Below are 23,439 nucleotides of genomic sequence, written 5' to 3'. Positions count from 1 at the left end.
CCAATCAGAAGGAGAAACTGGAGCAATCACAATAATCACCAAAAATATCCACGAGAGAGTAGAATAATCTGTTTACCCTCCCTGCATCTCTCTCTTTAAGTGACAGATGTCAGTCAGCACCAATGACAGCGCCACATTAACACACATGCCATTTTCAGCACAAACACCAACAATCTCATCTTTTACAACACAAATGCACACTCGTACACTCTACCTTACATTCATTACTCATCAAAATATTTCAATTATCATCAAACTCATCAGTCTTCTGGTTAATAATGAAGACTTCACAGCAGCAGAGCAGAGAATAACAATAAAACGTGAGCTAACTTCTTTATTTGGCTCAAACATCCCTCTATTAATCCCTTAGCCTCCTTTCTCTCTTTCTTCACCTGACTTTTGCTGTTCAGTGTGAACTTGTCTCAGTTTTTCATGCTGCTGTTAACGTTATCACCTCTATTCTCCACTGACACTACTTCAGTCCAACACACTGTTTTAGTATGAGACTTTTTCACATTTCTTCCATCCCTCTTGCTTCGCCAAACCAGACTCCATTAGTGTTGTAGTACTAGAGAACAGTCTCAAGACCAGATTTTGAATGTCTTGGTCTTGTCTCGGTCGTGGACTGGCTGGACTCAGGTTTTTCCATCATGTGTAAATATTTAATGCATTTTTATTTTTTACACTGCTTTGGCAGTAACTGAGCTGTTCGTGCCAATAAAGCAAATTGAAATTGAAAAAAATTTAAATAGAATTGAGAGAATGCTCTTTATCTGTTCAACTTTACCATGGTTTTTTAATATATATCAATATTTATGGTCTTGGTCTCGTCTTGGCCTCAGGGCACTCTGGTCTTGGGCAAGTTTTAGTCTCGGATAGTTTGGTCTTGGGGGGCTTTGGAGGCTTGGGAATGGCAAAAGAGCCCCATTAGACCCCCCACCAGGCCATCTGCACCTCATCCGAGCCATTCTTGAAAATGCAATATATCAAGAACACTTGGACAAATTTTCTTCATGCTTTGCACAAATATCCACTCTGACTCTGAGATGAGCGCATCCGATTTCATTCAAAGGTCATAGTTCAAGAAGACTGGCCCCAATGCCCATCACTTGCTTGCAGTAACTCAAAATGCTTGGACTGATTTTCTCCATACTCAGCAGAAATGTCCACTCTGACTCAGCGATGCTTAGATTTTGAATATACTTTTTCAAAGTTTAAGGAAATAAGTCATTCTGTTCACCCCTTTCTTAAAAACACTGATGGATTTTCCTCACACTTTGCACAAATTTCCGCTCTGATTTGGGGATGAACTGCTCAGATCTGGTTTGGTTATTTTGTCCTCATGTTCATCCTTTGCTCTTGAGCAAAATACCCAAAATAGCTCTAAGGGACTCACTTCAATCTTTGCACAACTATGCACTCTGACTCAACTTACAGATGAACAGAACAGACTTTGGAGGTCAAAGGTAGAATCACTGGGCTAGTCATCGATTTCTCATAAGTTTCCCATGAATCACACAAGCATAGTCCTTTTTATTGGTGCATCCCTGTACTTCATTGTCTGGTTATTGTGCAGAGACATAAACTCTCCTGGTGGTAGCTCTAGTTTTCTGTCTAATTGTTTAAATGTGTGCCACTAATACTAATTAGCTGTATAAACACAGAGATGAAAACAATCCTCTAACGTGTGCTTGTGTTTTGATGTAAATTGTGAATTTAGAGCAGAGATTAGGCTAAAGGAGGGGAGGGTTAAGGAAATAAATGCGGTCAATGAAAGTCCTCATCGTGATAGTGCAACAAAGGGAAGTAATTACAGTAAATGATGTATTACCCTAATGAGTCTCCCAGCCCCAGGCTTACATTAGAAAGAAAAAGGAGATTTTTCCACTGAGCCTCAGCAGCACAGCGTCTGCTTTTTAACAGCTCAGAGGTGATGAGAGACCTTGATGCTGCTTGATAGATCAATAGATTATCCCTGAGGCTGTATGTGCTTAATGTGCATGTTTGTGTCTCTGCTGGTGTGTGTTCGAGAGAGAGACATTCAGCATGAATGTGCTGTAGTCATTGTTAAGTTGCTCACAAGGAGCCTGTGTGTGATAAATACCAGGACTATGATATGTGCTTTGAACTGCTGCTTGGAGAGAGAGCTGTAATCCCATCTTCAGCATCCATGTGTGTGCATTTTAAAAAGGCTGTGGTTGTGATTTAACTATTCAAATACATGGTTCTGAAACCTGAGGCGGTTTCTTTTGTGGTTTCAGTGTGCAGACAGTGATGAACAAAGTTTCTAGATCACTTAACTCAGCTGAAGTAGAGCAACAGACAATTTTAGTTGGGTTATAATGAGTGCCGTGGAAGAATGTGGGCAAAAAAATGGGAAGTTGACAAACCAACATACCGTGGTGGCATTGCACTGTGACATTTGTATGTTTCGGTGAAAGCTGCCCAGAAAAAGACATTTTTTCTGCTTTTAAGATTACTTTCTATGTGAGTTTATTCTTGACAGTGGTGTTAAAAACATCAGGAAGAACCTGTGGAGTTTAGAAGAGGAGATGCCATCAAGCTTGACTCTGTTTTTTCTATAAAATACGTGTTGGGGGGCTGGGAGATTTTTTCTATTTCGATGTCTGATTCGTTATTTTTTTATTTTTTTATTTTTTTTCATGCAGCCTAACAAATATCGCATTTACTCACATTATAATGAGGACACGAGAGCCGAGGGTGTGGGAGCCCTATTGAAATTGGTCGGATTCATCATTATTATTTTTATTTGTATGCATTTGGAGCCTTTTTAGGCCCCTTATCATCCTCAAAAACGAATTATTTTGGCACACATATGTGTGGTGTGAAAAATGCAAATGTTTCACAGATTGCCAAAGTTGCCCCACTTTTCGTGCTTCTATGGAACAGCCCCAAAAGGGACTTAGACTTATGAATTTTGGTGTGTAGAGCTCAGGGAACTCTACAAAAACGTCTGTTGGATCTCTATCTCCAACAGGACATCCGCCATTTTGAAGAAATTAGTCCAAAATGAGGCGTTTTGGTCCTGTTCCAGGGGTCACACTTGATTGTCCAAGGGATTTGATTGACTTGAACTTGGGCACAGAGCTAGATGAAACATGGATAAGGAAAAGTTCCTCTGGAAATGTTCTTAGGTCTAGACGAGCCCTCAAATTTGCATATTTTTGACAAACAGGAAGTTGTTGATAACTCAGCTGTTCGTTGTCGAATCTGACTCAAACTTCCTGTTTATGGAGTGTCCATGTCTGCACACTTTCATATTTGCATTTTCTAATCTCCACCATTGCAGAATAAAACCATGCATTCTGTAATGCCAGTGAGTTACTTTAAAGAAAAACAGTTCAATTTATCATTTTTAGTGTGCACACCGAGATGGCACTGTTTTCTCATAATAAGCCTATGCATGAAGCATGTATCATTTCTCAGAGGTAATACAGCTCTAGGATTTATTGTGGGTAAGTTTTGCAATTTCACTGGAAAAAAAGATGCAATAAACTTTATTTTTCAACAATTTTGTCATTGCAATCAGTCCTCAAAGTCACTGGCTAACATTGAGAAACATCCAACTAATGACACAGATCCTTATTTTTTTATATTAAGTCTTGGTAACTAGTAACAAGATTGCTAACGTTGACATCACTAGCATCAGCCATGAGTAAGATTTATAGTGTAAGTGAACCCCAAGCTCAAAGCTAACACCACTCACTTCAGTAATTCAAAAAATGCACAGAAAGTGAGCAGTTTGGTACTCAGAGAGTGACACAGAGTCACTATGAGGCACTGCTGCCTCATAGCGATCTTTTGAGGTGGAGAATTTTTCCCCTCCAGAATCCCCTGAAGCAGGCTGGAGTGTGGAGGTGGACCGTGGTGGTCCTGAGCACTTCCTGTTTGGGCCATTTGCTCCAGCACCGATGTTACTAAAGCCGGAGCTCTCAGAGCCGAGGCAGTGCAGGTGCAGGAGAGGATGGGGAGGGGATAGGATGGACATTCTACCTTTTATATAAAGTTTGTGACGTAGAAACCTACCATCAGCCAGTGAGTCATTTTGTACATGCGCTCCTGCTGGCACAGCAGACACAGAGGTGCCTCTTCAGTTAGATGGCAGCACTCACAAATCAAGGATTTGGCTAAATACACTGGTTGTTGCTACAGTAGCAGTAGAGCTACTTTAATGGGCTAAAATGTACTTTGAATGAATATACTGTAAATCTATTTTTATTATTAATCAGTCCTCTCTTCTCTTCCAACAGAATGATGTCTTCCATGCGAGCTACGCCTCCCTTCCACCCGCCGTCGGAGGAAGAGGAAGCGATGGGTCAGGACATCGGGGCCTGGTCTAGCGACAAGCGAGAGGGCCCCAAAGAGACCATGTCTCCCTCTCCGCACGACCAACCCCACCTGGATGAGCTGCAGCCAATCAGAGAGAAGCTGACGGATGCTGAGTGGGAGAGCGCGGTGCCTGCTGCTGCGATGGTGAGACGTGAAATACGCTCGGACCATATCTTATCTTGAGATATGTAGCTATAAGTCAAGTCTATAAAACAAATGTGTGTACACAGTGTAGACATTCAGGGAGCAGCACTCATAAAACACTCATGAAATACATGCTGGAGTACACAGGCTGTGCAAATTCTCATGCATAATGATGATTGTGCACAACTGAATGTACACACATGTGAAGGCTTGTATACACAGACTCAGAGACACACTCCAGTGGTCTCCTCTGGTCTGTGTGCTGCAGGCACTGCTGTAGGCAGCCCGGTGAGAGTCCTCCTCTAGAGACGTGTAGCCCCTGGTTCTTCTCATCTCTGCAGCCTCTGTTCATGTGTATGTGTGCGCTGAGGTGTTAGTTACTCGGCTTCAGGTTCTGTTGGTCCCTAATGGACGAGGCGTGTTTGACTTTGGCCTCTGAGGAAAGGGAAAAGTTCTGAGAGTAAAGTTTCCTCAGGTATCAATGCTGCGGCCAAATACGTTTGACATTTCCCATCAAAGGCCCCACTCTCTTTCTTCAGTATTAGAATTCTTTGACTAAACTGTTTTCTCCTTTTGTTCTTTTGTTACTATATCACAACTACTCTTAGGAAATGCATTTCCTTGCTTATAACTGAGGTGATAATATTTAATAAAAGGATGAGAGTTTTTGTCCCCTAGTGTCAGGGTGTAAAGTGTCCTCGAGGCCAAAACGTTCCTGAATACATAAAAAAAAACACTCCATTTTTTTTCTTCTTCTCCTTTTTTAAATCACATATAACTTTATTCAGACTGTTTATTCTCTAATACTTTTCTTTGCCACATGTTTTAAAACTATGAAAATGTCTACTAACTTCCTGTTTGGACACAGACCTGCTTTTACAGGTAGTTTGAAGATTATATTATAAATTAACCATGGGAGAAGGAACTTGTCATGGATTGATTCAGTAAAAAAGTTAATTGTTTGATTACACATTGTGTAAGGCCATTTTAAGTTATCTGTGAGTTTTTTATTCATTTAAAAACATTAAAAAATATAGGAAACAAAAAAGGAAACAACGGATTACTTTTCTGCTTAATTTCTAACAGGAAAAACGTGATGATGTATGAGTGCAGTGCACATTTTAGATGGAAAATGCAATTCTAAGGCCTCACTACTCTTGTAATTCTCATATCCTTTTAATGTTTTGAGACTGACATCGTCAAGTAACACAGGTTATTAAAAGTTAAATAACTTTTGATCCATGAATCATAGCCTCTTACTTTTTATTCCTCTTGGAGCTAACCACTGTGCAGTTCTAATGATGCTATCCATGCCCTTGTATTCCGTACAGAGGCTTCTCTAGTGACCCTGAAACCCGGATGACTTTCCAGTGTCTTTAAGGGTTAAATTCACACCAACTCCTTTTTATTGCAATTTTCTAATCCATTTTCAATCATTTCTGCTGCTAGCAGCTAATGCTAAACCCCTCATTGTTTTCCCAGGATGCTTTGTTAAGGGCTGTCAACCAATGGCAGGCTGCTCCATTGTCGGGTCATGCTGTGTCAAACTGTGTATGACTTAACTCTTAGATCATGGAGGAGATGGCCTTAATAGTTTATAATAGTGAGAGAGAGAAAGCCTGTTATGTGCCCCTCTGTGTCTCTGCAGACAGGGACTGATTACAATAAAAGAACAAATAGAGAAAATTCAAAGAGGTGCAGTAACTTTTTGTGTTAAAACATGAATATTTTGAAGATTTTTTTTTTTTTTTTTGATGAATTATTATTTTTTCACTTCCTGGTCCCCAAGAGATGGGAGAGCAAGTGTGTGCAAAAAAAGTCTAAGTTGTTACTGTTTACCAAGTGTATCAAATAAAAAAATCTTTGAGTTTTAATTTAAGTATAGCTTTTTCTTGTGTCTTTATAGTTCCATAATTTACCAGCCCATGCTATGAGGCTGTTTTTTTCAGAGTTGGGCTAGACTCCTTATCTCCACTGAAGTCCAATTTTAATGTTTCGAAACCAAGACATTTTGAACAATGCTATGCTTCCAACAGTGCAGCAGCAGCTTGAGGAAGACCCTTTTCTTTGCCAGCATGACTGTGCTCCAGTGCACACAGTAAGGACTGTAAAGATATGGCTGAATTGGCCCACACGGAACCCTGACCTCAACCCCTTCGAGCACCTTTGGGATGAACTAGAACAGAGATTATGAGCTAGACCCTACTTGTCCAACATCACTACCTGACCTCATAAATGCTCCACAGAATGAATGGGTGCAAACTCCCACAGAAACACTCTTGAGGAAAGCCTTCCAACGAGAGTAGAAGAGTGGAATACTTTTGTAGCGCTGCCATAATACATTAGGCTTTATTCATCAGGACATTCTGAATCAAGAAATCATTATTATTTCAGGTGTCAGTGTGTTTGCTATTTACATATTTACAGGTTAGTCATGAGAGATGAACAGAAACAAATTTTTCATGTCAAAATGTTTGTTTACAGAATGCCCTGTCTTGTTTGCACATTTTTTACACATTTCTAAAAGGTTATTGGGGGAAAATGTCTTAAAATGACCCTCCATTTGAAAGGCTTACTTGATCATTTAGTTTTAATTTGAAAGCATGGTGCTTCTGTGACTTCTGAGTGACCCGATCAGTGTTAGTGCCTCGCTCAAGGACAACTTAAACCATCTCAGGGACCAGTCATGGACACTTATTGTCTCCTGAATGATGAATGTATGACCTTTTGGTTTATAACTCGATCTGACCATCAGGCCTTCCCGCCTGCATCGCACTGCTTGTGTAACTCCTGAGTGGCATTATACAGAGCCGAAAAAACACACCTTAACAATCCACTAGTGACACACTATCTCCTAATCCTCATTACAGAGGCATCTTCCGCTTAGAGACAAAGTGCACAACAGGGCCTCCTGGAGCCGTTTCAAGGGCGTCTTAAGATCCCGCTGTTAGCCAAAGCCCCTTGTCTTTGAAACATAAGCCTTCTAAAGTTCTCGGAGATCCCCCCACTCTGTAAGGGGAGGAGAAAGCATCCAGAAATAGCGCCGGTGTTAGAACACCTGTGCTGAAGTGTCTGTTGTGTGGGACAATGTGGTCGTCTTGGAGGGCTTATCTTCACTGTAAATATAGACCCCTGTGCCTATCATTCTTCTTATAACCCTGCAGAGAAAACAGCAGGAGAACAGAAACACTCAGGAGCAAACAGCACAGAACAGACATTTTTACAGTGTTTCATCAAAAAGCTTGAAGTCACTAGCTTTGTACTTTAAAATGAGTCTAAGGAAGACGCTTGGATGCTAATTTGCCTCATATTTACCAGCCTGTACATCACTTATCCACTTTGCATTCCTTGTTAATTAAGTTAACCCGTCTCCTAGGAATGAACGTAGACTCTAAAGGCTGGTATAAAGAGCAGTGATGAGGGTTTGTGGTTGCATTTGTTGGGATTGTTCTTCCTAGACCAATAAAACAGTTGCTTGAATGTATAATTATTACTAGACCTGCATTTTTTAAAGATGTAAGTTGAGTCCCAAACAATGCCTGGACACTCAGGAGCAAGAAAAACTGAATTTTTTGTGACTTTAAAATAACCTACAAAAACCGTGGTTTAATTTTTGCTAATCCCAGATATTTGATTAGTGAGATTAAAAGCTTTTTTACATTGTGGTTTGTAAGAGCAGTGGGATATTTGGTAAAGCAGCTATTTAAAAGTGATTTGTAATCCAGAAATGTTTTGGACAGGATTAAATGGCTGTTTACTCTCAATTAGGGCTGTCGGTATCAACACATTTATCCCAATAGGATTAAACTCTGAAATTAACTGTGGATCAGAGGTTTTTTTTTTTTTTTTGCCAATTCCACAAAAGTTGTGCAAAGAGCTGTGCTATTATTTAATGGATCTGCCCCATGTACTTTTCAATCCATTGCAGGGTCTTTTTTCCATGGTTAAGCAAATGGTGTTTCTTTTGATCTACCAAAGTTCCTTCTTTTCTTTTTCAATATAAAAGCTTTTTTTGTAATCTGCACCGAAGGTAAAGAAGCTTAGCTTAGGACCGGCACAAATGAGTTATTGAGACACTATTATTTTATTTTGTCAGACAGAAGACATGTAATTCTATCATAAAGTTTATCATTTTTGTATTCAACTTAGTGGGGATTTACTCGCTTATGCAACCAACCTCAAGTGGCCATCCAGGGAACCGCAGTTTTTAGCACTTCTGTCTCTCTAAAGCCAAGTCTCTTTCTCTTTTATTTCTGTCTCTCTTCAGGACAATGACAGCAGTAAAGGCTGCTCCGTCTACTCCTACCGGACTAATTCTACCTCTCCACCAAAGCCAGAGGAGTGTTCCAGGGATCGCGGGGAGCAAATGATCGGCCTCGCCTTCGGGACACCGGAGCGCCGCAAGGGAAGCCTGGCAGACGTGGTGGACACACTGAAACAGAAGAAACTTGTGGAGCTGACCAAGACGGAGCAAGACGGTAGGAAAAAACGCATGTGTCATGTCTCCAAAACCTGACTTTAATGATTTTTAAGATAAACACAAAGGTTGGGTGACTTATTGTGCAATAGAAACATAATAGAGCAACCATTTGTTGTATCTGTTTTAGAAAGAATGGTTGTTCAGTAGTTGCTCTGGGAGCTCTTTGTCCTTGTGCATGGCTAAAATGACTGCTGCAGCTGTTTGAAGATGTTTGGAGTGCAGCTGAAATCCATTATTGAACTGATGTTGGACCCACAACAAAGACAGCAGAGAGACGAGAACAGCGCTTGTCCTGTCATCACAAGCTGTCTTTCGAAACAACTAGATGGACCAGTACAGTAAATCCTCAAATTAAAAATCTTTAATCGAGGTGATGAATTTACATACTATAGTAGCAGATACTGAAACTAAAGTCTCTGACTTCAGTGCATTTTTATAGTAAATGGATCTCTGGTTTGCATTGATGGTGCAACAATTGACAGTATAAAGGCAACAAGCTTCCAATGGCTTGTTCTGCAGCACAAAGCTTTAAAATATGACAATGGATGCGTCATGTATTCTTTCCCGTGTGGAGTTTCCCTTCAAATAAGTTATTGTAAAAGCACAACTGGTAAGCATCTCTCAATAAATGCACCCAAATGTGCCATGTTAATCAGGCAACACCAAGTTAGGCCTGCAGATTCAGCCGACTCTGTCCACAGTTCACTCATGTCGACAGCGTGTGCCCTTACCTTGCATGCATTTCTGCAGCCATGTGCAGTGCAGTGCAGCCCAGAGCTGGAGATGAGAGTTCACAAGAAAACTTTGAGTTCATGCAGGAATTACAGAATTGTGCATTGTGTGAGTATGCAAACAGCAGGTTAGTTTGTCTTTTTGAGGTTGATTTGCTGTATACTTCAATAATATTCAGTGATTTTTTGCTCCTACTTTGGGTGAGTAGGAAATCAAAATATTTCTGTTTCTAGAACAGATGTGCAGTGTCATATTAACCCTATTGTTTTCCACATCAATGAATATTTTTTTTGGCATTGGCTGTGCAATAGCTCTGTAGTCATATTTTGAAGTTTACTAGATGCTTTGTGCATTCTTGCTGCTGTATGAGTTGATCTGCTCTATGTGGATTGATGAATTTTTGCAACAGCCTTCATTGAACATAGACTCATCACAGAGCAGAGTGGGGTGGCACACTCATGAAACAGACCGGAGTGCATGCTAACAAATGACTAAGATTGACTAGAAAGGGAGAAATTTGCTCTAAAGTGTCCTTTTCATGCAGATCGCAGCGCAAACGGAGTATGTGGAATCTGAAGGTATACATTTGTGGTTACACAACTGTTATATCTGTGTAGGTTTTCATGCATCTAGGTGATGGAGGTGATGGTTGTCCAAATCTTCTTTAAGGGTGCAACTGGACTTGATTGAGGTTCTTGAGGACATTTTGTCTCTCCTCCAAAACGCTTCTTCATTTCTCAAACTGAAGAATCCTTTCAGTTCAACAGGCGATGCATCTTCAAGAATTTCAATCAAGTCCCGGTGCCACCTTGATGATTTGGATATAACTGTTATGAAAACTTTGTTATAGTGGGCTTTAACTACTTAGAAAAGTTAAATTATAAGTGTACTTATCTTGTAATTTCTCAGGAATAAGGTGGTAATTACCTTAGAAGTTACTCATGGAGGACTCACTATAATTTAGTGGGCCAAAATAAAGAAATAACATAACCTTGCAAAGCAGATGGATATGCCCATTTCTCTGTTTCTCACTGGTGAATCTATCTTCTAAAGCTCCCATCTGAACTGTTTGGGCCCGCTTAGAAAGTGACAGGACCAATCAGCGACAAGGGGCAGTACTTTCAGGCGTGGCGGAGTCACGTAAGCAAGCAGCAACAAGAGGCCAGTGCAATTATGGCGGAAGAGCTTAGCATGGATGCTGCTAAAGCGCCAGTTTTATCAGAACTTGACAACATTTCTTCGTTAAAAGAAGAACAAAGAACAGCAGTGAGCTGTTTTCTTTTTGAAAATGACAAAAGTCGTGTACTGACATGTCTATAGTCACTATGGTGACTGGCGACTACGTCACGTGTTTTGTTGCTCTGATTGGCCCGTAAAGATGTGACAGACAGAACATTCATCCAATCACACTCCGAGTCTTTTTTAAAGCCTCTGCCTTTTCCCAAATGCTTAGTATTGAAGGTTTGCCAGATGGATCCATCTGGCGTGTCAGGTTAGAAATAACCTGGGAATTATCAAGAAACCTTTATATCATCATACAATACAATCATCATCTTATTGCTGATAAAATTACCTGGCAAACCCTAACTCTAGAGGGTAAGGGTTAGGGTGAAATGCCATCGAATTGCCACAATACCACAGGGGTTAGGGTTAGATTTAGCATTAGGGGGTTAGGGCTAGGGTCAAATACCTCCTAATTATCAGAGAATTGCTGCAATGTTACAAGGTTAGCATTAGGGTTAGAAGATTAGGGTCAAATACCTCCTAATTACCAGAGAATTGCCACAGTATTACTTTTCAAACTAATTTGACAGCACTTTTCACTTTTTAGATTTTTCTTTCAGCATTTCTGAAAAAAACCCAGCTTTGTTTTACTTTGAATGGTGGGTCATCTGATAGTCCCATTTTGAGGTTTTGGGCCTCTGACCAAGCTGCAGCAGTGAAATAAATGAGATAAATATTCCAGAATCACAATAACTCAAAATACCATGTGACCACATGGGAAATTGTTAATTTTCTGACTACACTAGGCTTATGTAACCAAAAGGTTTCCATAGGTGGTTCCAGATCAGAGCAGGTTCAGAGTTTTTTCCCTTATATTTGATCATCAGGATGCTGTCGTCACCACTCCCCTCCTCACTTTCACTTAAAGAGCAGGCAGCCTTACCTGTAGTTTGTTTTCCCTTTCTAAAAACATCCTCTCCACGATCTTTGAACATCTAAAATTACAACCGACAGATCCTTCGCTCGTTAGATCACAATATCAATCAGTGAAAACACAGGTTTCCCTTTCTCCTCCAGCTCCTCTGATCTACACCACTAACACAGGAAGGTCTCCCAGCATGCCTCAGCCTGCCCCTTCACACCCCACAGCAAGCCAGATCTAAAAGCATCTAACACCCCTCTTTACTGTTCTCTGCACATAGTAATCAGGGTGATATCAGAGCAGCGCTTGATCTCTCTCATTTACTTTGTTATTGATACAGTAAAGTGTGAAGTGGGCCAGAATGGGACAGCCAGAGGCCAAACACTGCACACCGCATCTCTAGTTGAAAGATAGGAAGCGTTGCCTCTTATCTACTGTACGGAAACCGGATTGAAAGGGAAGACGTGTGTGACTGCGTGGATGCGTGTGTTCAAAAGTGTTGTGACATCCTGCTGTCAAATCAAAGAGGAAAGAGTGGGAAGAGATGCTGGGGGACAACTTTAAGTGAATCTTTTTTTTTTTTCCATCCCAGATTGCTTTCTCTTTCTAATCCAAATTTGAGACATCTTAGATTTGCAATCTGCATTTGTTCAATCTAGTGCCATTTTACTGCACAATGAATTTTAAAGAAATTTAAAGCCCTGTTGCTATGTTTCCAGGTTTCTTGTTGCATCAGTGAACATTTTGGCTTATAGAGCTCACCAGTGACCACCCACTTTTCACAATCTTTGTTTCTAGAAGTACATTTTCCTGATCAGTTTTCAGACCCCTAACTCAGTACTTAACTGAAGCTCTTTTGGCTTTGAGTCTTTTTGAATATACACAACAAGCTTTGCACACCTGGATTGGGGGATTTTCTGCTATTGGTCCTAGCTCAGTAAGGTTGGATGAGGCCGTCGGTGGACTGCCATTTTCAAGTCTCTCCATCAACGTTCGATAGGGTTCAGGTCAGCGCTCTGGCTGGGTCATTCACAGAGTTGTCCTGTGTAGTCTTGACTGTGTGCTTAGGGTCACTGTCATACTGGAAGGTGAACCTTCAGTCCAGTCTGAGGTCCTGAGTGCTGCAGAACAGGTTTTCATTGAGGATATCTCTGTTCTTTGCTCCATTCAGCTTTCCCTCAACCCTGCCAAGTCTCCAGGTCCCTGCTGCTGAAAAACACCCCTGCAGCATGATGCTGCCACCACCATGCATTTCTGTTGGGATGGTATTGGACAGGTGCCTGGTTTCCCCCAGACATAACATTAAGAATTGAGGCCAAAAAGGGGCGCGGTTGGGAGTGGTTAAGGCACACACCATGTACGCGGTCGGCCCAAGTTTGAATCCGGCCCGTGGCACCATTTCCTGCATGTCTCTCCCCACTCTCTTCCTTGTTTCCTGGTCTATCCATGGTCCTCCTCTATCTAATAAAGGCACGAAAAGGCTCAAAAATAAATCTTGAAAAAAAAAAAGAAGAATTGAGGCCAAATACTTCAAAATAGTTTATAAGACCAGAGAGTCTTGTTTCCAACAGTCTGAGAGTCCTTCAGGTGCGTTTTTGCAAACTCAAAGGGAGCTTTCAAGTGTTTTGCAGATTGGTGCAGTGATGGTTGTCCTTCTGGAACTCTGTCCCAGCTTCACACAGGATCTCTGGAGCTCAGTCAGAGTGACCATCAGGTTCTTGGTCACCTCTCTTACCAAGGCCCTTCTCCCCCTGACCGCTCAGTTTGGCTGGATGACCAGCTCTTGGAAGAGTCCTAGTTGTCCCAAACTTCACCCATTTGAGAATTATGGAGGCCACTCTGCCCTTGGGAATCGTCAGTGCATCAGGATGTGCCTTGCCTTCCCCAGATCTGTGCCTGTCTCTGAGCTCTGCAGGCAGTTCCTTTGACTTCATGGCTCTGATACGCATTGTCAGCTGTGAGGCCTTCTGTAGAGGGGTGGGCCTTTCTGAATCAAGGTCTAAAACCATCTCAGACATATGAGGGACTGTTTTGTCCACTGGAAGCACCAAAACAGACATAAACCAAAGTTTCTGATTCTACTACGAGGCTATTTCTACATAGAAAAACTGTTGGCCTCTCATCATTGAAGCGGGTAGACAAAGCTGTAGCCATGCCGGTGGGTTTCACTCACAGATATACCAATAGCAGTGCTCTTCTGTAAACCCTGCCTTAAATATCCACTCAATGATAAACAAAAATGATGCCAATGTTTTGCACTTTTGTCTCTCCTTTGGGAAAAGAAAAAAAGCAGTTCACCATTGAGTTGGGCTGCTCTATTAGTAATTTCCAGAGCAGAAATCCCTGAGGACTTGTGGCATTGATCACGCTGCAAACACTTAGCTGAGGCGAAAACAGATAAACATAAGCAGGCACACTGTATCATCCACTGTTAGCTTGAATAATAACTCTTTCTCCAGGACTTGAAAATGCTCATGTAAATTGCTGTTGGTCCTGGAAGATGCATTGTTAAAATATCTTTCATGCAGAACTGTGCTAACGCCGTTCATTTGGAGGCTAATGTAACCTGCTTATGGAGATCGACAAGTACCTCTGCTTTTTTTCCCTCCCCTTAATGAGCTGAGTTAAAATGAGACGAGGTGATCAATAAACGGCTGAATGCTTCGTTAAGTGAGGTCTCCTTCAGTAACAGACGCTCACATTCAAACCTGTGGAGCGATTAATCTCTACACCCTTTTTGTTGTTGTTGTCTCATTTGTTAGTTTGTTGGAATAATAAACTTTGCGGCCTTCACTGACATGATGGGCCTCCTTCAGGAGCTTCAATTTGGCAAGCATGCCAAATTTTACACTGTCTGATTTTTTGGTTTTGTTCCAGGAGCATAATGCAAACTGGAGTGCAAGGACGCCCTGGTAAACGGGCTTCTGCTTTGAGACGTCATTTTGCACTCCAAATGCATCCCTGTAGAAAGGTTTGTTCTGCATCTTTTTTCCTGTGCTCACTTTGCCTGACACATGGTTTTGTTCAGAATCCGCGATTAGGTTTGATTATCGGCACTCAAATGGCGAGCACATTAAAGCCTGAGCATTGTGGCCCCTGCCTCCTGCTGAAAAGAGTTCAGTCGTCTGAGCTGTGCCAGGTTACATCGCCCTGTATGATCAAATGGAACAGACCCTATTAGCCGCCGAACGCTCACTTAGCCTAACATGGCTGACCCCTCTGTGTACCGTAGCCCTGAGCTAAAGTGTTGATGAAGACGCTGTTAGCCTTCGCGTGGCGCTCACCCCCTGTCGGCACGCTGTTAGCTGTCCGCTGCTCACAGGAGCCCTAAGTGCCTCTGACAGTTCTAATGAATAGACATGGCCTCGCTTTGCAATGTGGGAGATTTCCTTTTTTTTTCCCCACTCAACTGCCGCCTCAGCTTTTAAAGCTCTATGGAGACAGTGTCGGCTCGCTGTTTTGCTGCACGGCTGGTTGCTGCAAACACGGACTTTGAGCCAAGGGGGTGAAGGTTGCACACTTTCTTGACAATTTTTGCATTTATGATGAGTTTATTGTGTGAAGGCTTGAACACAAAGGCTTGCTGCGTACAAAAGGCTTCCTCTATACTGTTAAAGCACTTAGCAGTTATTAAGCTGGTCGGCTGGTTACTGAAAGAAATATTCAAGGCCAGGATGAGGAGGGAGAACACGCCGCGCTCCTCCATCCTTCACCAGCTTAAAAAAATAGACAGAGGGGATGTGAATAAACAGAGAAATGACCCAAACAATACCCAGTCTCCTAACACTGACAGGCGTCTCATTAGCACACATTAATCTGAGATAACCTGCGCCTTCAGCACAAAAGCAGTCAGAGTGGACGTATTCATGATGCATTCTGATGGACAGAGTGCAATCAAGCTGCAGCCATATCAACCACTGAATTATCATCATCTGTATTGTTTTGGCTCCCTGGGGGCCGAGACGCTGTTACCAGGGGCCTGGCACAGTCACGGTACCCTCCTGCCAACTTAGTCAGCCATCTAATGTGCCTAAAGCAGCTCTGGCGCCCAGCAAACACTTAGCATCCCTCTAATCCCTGCTTACACCGGAGCCTGTTTGAATTACTGTACAATTCACGTGTTTCACTTGCAAATGAGTGAGCTGGATTACGGCCTCGCTGGAGAGGTTATAAAACTGACACCTGTGTGACTCTGTTATTAGATTTCACTAAGACTAGACTGCATTTAGGTGTCACTGCCTCCCTGATTTGGTGATATAAGAACCACACATGTTGCTGGAAAGACTGAGAAGCATTAAAATGCTAAGCAGGGTTGCAAACTAGATTTGCCTTTTTTTATCCTGCAACCTTTAAAGCCACATATAAAGAAATATAGATAAGAAAATAGGATCAAATTATTGACATTTATTCTTATGGTGTTTTTTCCTCCTACATTGTCCTGCACGTCTCCCCAGGTGCGCGGTGCTTTCAGTAACACTAAGAGCATTTACCAAGAATTGTAATGTGTCCCTCTGTAAATCCTAATGAAGATAAACAGCTTCCTCTGTTTGTGTGGTTGGTCTGACCTGTAGTCGTTACACTGCATCCTGTCGGGGATCATTTCAACTCAAACTGAGACGGTGTTTAAGGAGTCACGGTGTTATAGAATGTGTAATCTAGTGCCTTAGGTGCCATGATGTTTTACTGGATTACATGTAGTGTCTTGTATTGTTCTTTGAATTTGACTCCTGTTTGTTTTTGAGTGTTGTGCTGCATACAGCAAAACTGCAGGTTGCATTTCTATAGTATATGCTACATGTATATCCCTGTAGAAATAAACACAGATAAATAAATAAAAATAAATAACAACAGAGTGAAAATAACAAGGTTTCATGCCAGACAGACACAATGAGTCAGATTCAGTGTGATGTTCCTCTTATGTTTTTTCATGACCTCTTAACATGCTCAGTGTTGACAGCAGTCACGCACTCTGATGGTTACACTTCACTCTGAAGTGACATTCAACTAGAGGATTTTTCACGTCAGTGTGAGATTTATTCATCCATGGCATTAAGTCTGATAACAAACCAAGGTGATATAACACTATAAGATAAAATGGGAAACAACATGGCACAATCCAATAAGCTATAATACAAGATCATACAATTTGTTATAAGCGGTTACAGTGTGATTCATTAATGTGTTAAATGACATATCTGATTTTAAACTATGTAATTTGATATAATACATTTTAAAACCAGATAACACAATACAGTGCAGTTAAATACAATATGATACAAACGACACAATACAGCATGTTATAGTATGAAACAGTGCAGTGAGAGATGATTTGATGTGATGCACTGCTGTGTGACATGAAATGGTACAATATCACAAAATACCATATGATACATTACAATTAGATACGATATAATACATTACATCATGATATGATATGAAAGAAAACAATACAACGGTATATGATACAACTGGACACATTACATAAGGATACAATATGATTCCAAATCATACAAGATAAAACAATGCAATACAATACTATACAACCTGTTACGATATGATATGATATGAACAAAACAAAATAATACGATACAATTTATGAATAAACTTTGATTGATCCCCCATTGGGGGAATTTTGGTTAACACAGCAGCTCAAGAAGAGAGAGACAGGAATAAGCAATATTTAACAAAAGTAAGAAATAAAATGTGCAAACAATACTTCAATACAAAATAACCAAAAATAGCAAAAACAATAAAAACCAGCAATAATAATTAACAATAACAGAATATTATCTTAAATACCAAAAGAGGATATTAAATTATATAATATGAAATGATGCCATACATGATAACAGTATTAAACAATATGGCACAGGATGGTCTTGTGGTTTAAGGCGCGCCTCACATACGTGGACGTCACAGGTTCGAATCAGGCCTGAGGCCCTTTACTGCATGTCTCTCCCCTGCTCTTGTCCCTCTTTCCGACTCTATCCACTGTCCTCTGCTATCAAAAATAAAGGCACAAAAATGCCAAAAATAAATCTTAAATAAAAAAAAAAATATGATACAAGTAACTACAGTAGGATTGGATATATTACCATTTGACACCAAAGTATATGAAATGATACAATATGATACAACATATTATGATACAATATGGCATAATCTGATATGATACCAATGGATGTGATGCGATAAAACATGATATAATTCTACTCAACACTTTGCAGTACAGTATGAAACAAAGTTGTGTGGATGCAATGATACCAAAGGATATGATATCATACTGATAAAAAAGAAGATACAATAAAAATAGGATATAATAAGATACAAAAAGAAGATATGACATAAAAAACACTATATGTCACATTACAATATGATGTGATATGATATGTTATAGAATACAATATGATTCCAAAGGATATTAACAATAACAATATGATATAATATTATAGACATGATCTGATCTGAAACAATCTGATATGATACCAATGAATATGATGAGATACAACATAACACCTAAAAATATGATGATGATAATAATAATAACCGTATTTGTATAGTACTTTTAAAAAACAAGATTTTACAATATGATATACCAAAGGGTTTGATACAATACAACAAATTACAATATAATGCAAAATGACATGTTACAATATGATACCACAGGATATGAAAGGATATACAAATGAAAATACCGATACGATAAAAAAATAGGATATAATATAAACAAAAAGAAGATCTGGTATGATAAACACTATGTGTCCCATTATAAAAGATGTCATACAATAGTTATCAGAATACAATATGATACCAAAGGATCTCGTATGATACTAAACAAAGGGGGAAAAAAATAATACAATAACAATATGATATGTGATGACACAAAAAGATATGACATGATCTGATCGGAAACAGTAGGATACAATACGACACATTAAGATATTATGATATGATAGGATACCAATGGATGATATGATGATACAACATGACACCTAAAGATTTGATAATAATAATAATAACTTTATTTGAATGGCACTTTTAAAACAAGAGTTTACAATATAATATGATGCCAAAGGGTTTGATACAATTGATAAAACATGTTACAATATGATACCAAAGGATACAATACATAAAACGTTACAATACCAAACAATATGATCTAATATGATAAAATACAATATGAAACCAGATGATATGATATGAAATGATATGACACAAGATGGTACAATGTGATACAGTACAAAACAATACAATACTAAATGAAACAACACGATATAATATGATACGCCACATTACCAAAAAATATGATACATATGGATATAATACAAAGCAATACAACACCATACAAGATGATACAATGCCATGCAATACAATATTATATGACGTGATACCAAATGATTACTAACCATATTAAACAATACAATATGATGTAATGCATTTGGATAAGCTAAAATGTAATATTAAAGAAAACTTAACACTCTACTCAGTTATGATACAAAGGTGTAATGTGTTTTTGATAACAATGTATATGATACAATACAAACTGCTAGTTAATGATAATGTTGTATATTTTCATCTGGCATGCAGTGAGTTTACAGATTCCTCCAGTGTAGGTTAACGTAGACCCAGAAGGGAATTTGATTAATTCTCCATAAAATCACCGCTCTCATTCATTACATTATATCAAAAGAATTGGCCAAAAGACGCTGAAAAAAAGCAAATGCCCAACTGTTAAAAGTGAACCCCAGATTTTGTTGCCTTAAAGCTGAACTTGCTGTCCTAAAAACCCCAACCAACGATGCTGTTGCAGATCCATGAAACCCACCGACCGCCCCTCCCATCATCTGGAAACGGGCAACATCACAGCTTCCAGTCTGGCATTAGTGGCCTCATGGTGTGACAGTGCATCTCTGGGATGGGATCCAACTAAGCCAGCTCTTTTTTCACAAGTCATCATGACTGTCTTCGATTGATTCATTTCTGCGGAAACTTGAACTCATAATTAGGTGCAAAACACGGAGCAGTTTTCCCTTTTTGTCTGCGCGGTGTCCTGTTTCAGCTGGAAACATGTCGGATTATAAAGCAACGCACCACTAACGGCCAAGTAAACATGTTTTCTTCATTAGCTGCTGATTAAGAACGGGCACTTAAGAGAGAAAATTTATGTTTGATTTCAGATTCTGAAAACCAAGTCTGAAACCTAGGGGCTTTAAAATCTCTGCAGACACTTTTCAGTGTATTTCAAGTCCAGCTTCTATTTAGAAGCACACATTAAAGTGAATTTCATGCCTGATGAAAAAATATTGCATTTAATTGAGTGCATCCTCCACACCGACACCGTCTTGTGACCTCTCTCAGCGTGCAGCAGTTTTATGAGCCGTGTCCCTGTGACTGTGAGTTTAAGCCCATGCTGTCCAGAACTAGAGGAGTCTGCACTGTGTCTTGAGTTGAGGCCAGGCCAGATCTGGGCACCTAATCACCCATATAATGTCTTATCCAGCTGGGGGAGGAGGTCAGTGCGAGGCCAAGCCTTCCTCTAAACCCTGCTCCTCTCCGACAATAGAGACATTCTGCCAGGCTTCACTTTGTTCTCTCGCACCGCTGAAAGCCCGTTTCAACGTCTCTTCTTCCCCCTGCCACTCAAAGTGGGGAGCCGATGTCATCGTCTGGAGGGGGTCTAGCGAGTAGGCGGGTCAGGAGTGAGGTGTTTTCCTTTAGTGTAGCTGTGTTAAGACTAAGTCCTGTGCTAAAAATATTCAGCCATGCTCCACCTTAAAACATTTACTGTTCATTTAGATAAAAAATACTCTAAATAAACCTCTTTAATCATGAGACGATGAGACAATAATGAACTAAAAATTGATCCTTGATAATAAAAACTCTTTCAAACATTCAAATACATTTAAATTACTCCTATCTTGTTCTCCTTATGTCTGTCAAAATACAAGCAAAGGTGAGGTAAGAATAAATAGCAGTAGTATTTACATTTTAACCCTCTGATGTCCAATCAGTTTACCACAGGTTGACTCCAATCAAGGTGTAGAAACACCTCAGCAAAGACTGAGAGAAATGGGAGGAAGCTGAGCTAAAGGTGCTGTTGCATTCAACGAGTCTGAATACTTTTGCAAATGTGACATTTCAGTTTTTATTTTCAATCAGTTTGCAAAAAAATCTTGAATTGTTTTCCTTTGTTATCTGGAGGCTAAATCTTAAACAGCTGTATTGGTTAACACTGATTGACTGTATGGAGTTATTAATGCCGTTAGCATGTTAGCAGTTAGCGCAGATCTGTCAGTATGAGGTTTTGTAGGTGATCATCAGCAGGTTTAAGCTGCGCGGTGTGAACTCTGAGCTAGCGTGAGCTCTGTGTGCCTGACCCGTTAGTGAGTGTATGAGTGTGTGAGAGGGCTTATGTATTCATACACCCAGGTGGAAGTCGTTGTGATGACAGCTTAACAGGCGAGTTGGGTCCGGCCCGAGAGTTAAGCTCATTGGCTAATTAACAAGCTCTTGGCTCTGGCACTATGTTTGCCTTCCTCTATGGGATTGGCAGCTTGAGCTGTGATTGTGTGCAGGTAGAGGCTTTGTTTGTGTGCGTGTATGTGTAGATTAGTATTTAGGACGCTGTTCTAACCTGCTGTATTTGGGGAAACAGGTCAGCACTGTGTGAACGTAGAAAAGCTGTTTTTGTTCCAAACAAACTTCATACTTAAATGTTGATCTTTTAATCTTTTATATCCCAGAGTTCGGCAGTCAGCTCCGCTCTGCCAACAGGCCGACTCCCTGCGGACTTTTTGTGGTTGGTTTCAATCTCTTCCTGTGTAATTGATAGGGATCTCTTTACTAATGATCAGCCGCAGCCAGTGGCTCTTGTCTACAGTTTGCCCGGTAGCCCTCTCCTCCTCTCTCCCGCTACGTTTGGCTGCAGGCCAGCCAGCATATGGTGCGGGAGCATGCAGTGTGGTTTGCCGGAACAGTCTTGAATGTCGTCCAAAAGAATCAGATTAAACAGTGATTTTATCAAGCCCTCCTTCTTTGACTAGGATTTCAGCGAGATGCCAAATTGTTCACCTGATGATTTAACATCTGGTGGAAACCAACCTGATTTAACTGTAATTAAAACAGGAGAAAATCTCGCCTGTGCCAGGAAGATCATGTTTGGAGCCAGCCAGGAGTGCTTGAAACGGCTCTTCAAAGATGGGATCTTTAATCAGCTGGGATCACGACTGTCACCACTTTGATACACAGTGTACTTCATCTGAGATCAGCCGCTCATGTGTCCAAAATTAGCCGGATAAGTTCACTTGTTTGCAACTTAAATGTAATGGTACAGAGGTGTTAGAGCTCTGCAGTGGCTGCCTTTAAGGAAACCACTTTCCTATGACTTTTAGATCATATGAGTCCCTCTGTAAGTCACTCCTAAACACCTGGTTCCTCTTGGTGGCCTTCAATTCAAGCTGTACTCTATTTCAACCAGCACCAGAAAACGTTGATGGTTTAATGTCATTTATTTACTGTGTTTTGTGTTTCTTGGTGCCTCACTTTTTATTGGGGTTTGTCCTAAAGATGTGAAGTACGGGGGTGGCAGCATCATGTTGTGTGGGTGCTTTGCTGCAGGAGATACTAATAGATGGCATCATGAGGAAAAATATTTTGGGGAAATATTGAAGCAGCATCTTAAAGAAGGTGAAGCTTGGGTGCAAATGGGTCCTCCAAATGAGGGATGGGCGATACCATTTTTTAAATTTGATACAATACCAATACTTTTTGATGTAATTTTACTGATACTGAAAATTTTGAAGAAAGAGTAAAATATTGGACTATAAATTATTAAAAAGTTACGTATTTCAGGCAAATAAAATGATGCATCAAGGTCATTCTGAAATGGATTCAGAATACTTTTTGTTATGTTTCTTAATATTTTAGAAATTGACTTGGAGGCCACATTGAATGAGAAGGAGCAGCTGACATGTGTTACTTGTGTATGATTGGTCCATTTGGTATTGATACTTTGTTAGAGTAATTAATACCAAAAGAGTACTTGCAAAAGAGTAAATATCGATATATCAATACTTTAGTGTTGATACTCCCACCACTATTCCAGATGGACATTGACCTTAAGCATACCACTAAGTTAGTTACAAAGTGGCTCAAGGACAACAAAGTCATTGTTTTAGAGTTGCCATCACAAAACCTGACCTCAGTCCTAGAGAAAATGCAGAGCTGATGAGGCGTACTACAAAGCTGACTCAGTTACACTACGACAGTTTGGAGGAATATGGTGAAAATATATGAAAAGTGACAAAAAGAATAAGAAGTGGTACTAAGGGGATAAAAAAATGCTGTAAAAGTGGTTTAAAAGGGGTTAAAGAATGGCAAAAGCTTGGTAAATGAGGCAAAATATTCAAAAATGGGTTAAAAGTGGAGAGAATATAGCAAACGTAGCCTGACAAAGTAGTGAAAAGAGGTTAAGAAGTGGCACACATGGGCAATAATTGGCAGGACAGTTGCAAAAATGAGTGAATTTATGTGGTAAAACTGGGGAGGGACCATTCTCTGGGATTTTCAGGGGCCTTCGTTACGAAAG

The 23,439-nt window shown here is 40.2% G+C and overlaps 1 protein-coding gene across 11 annotated transcripts in view; it reads left to right on the top strand.

Annotated features, from left to right (window-relative positions):
* LOC121515031 (transcription factor SOX-6-like) overlaps nucleotides 1-23,439 on the top strand; it is a 232,828-nt gene that overhangs the window by 80,640 nt on the left and 128,749 nt on the right. For all 11 annotated transcript variants that reach the window (XM_041795585.1, XM_041795583.1, XM_041795584.1 and 8 more), the window contains 2 exons: nucleotides 4,272-4,494; nucleotides 8,762-8,972. In XM_041795585.1, the coding sequence (XP_041651519.1) occupies nucleotides 4,273-4,494; nucleotides 8,762-8,972 (433 nt within the window). In that variant the 5' untranslated portion in view covers nucleotide 4,272. The remainder of the gene's footprint in view (nucleotides 1-4,271; nucleotides 4,495-8,761; nucleotides 8,973-23,439) is intronic.

This window comes from Cheilinus undulatus, linkage group 9 (genome assembly GCF_018320785.1).
Source record: "Cheilinus undulatus linkage group 9, ASM1832078v1, whole genome shotgun sequence".
NCBI lineage: Eukaryota > Metazoa > Chordata > Actinopteri > Labriformes > Labridae > Cheilinus > Cheilinus undulatus.
Note: the sequence above shows the minus strand (reverse complement) of the source record. Positions and strands in the feature narration are given on the sequence as shown.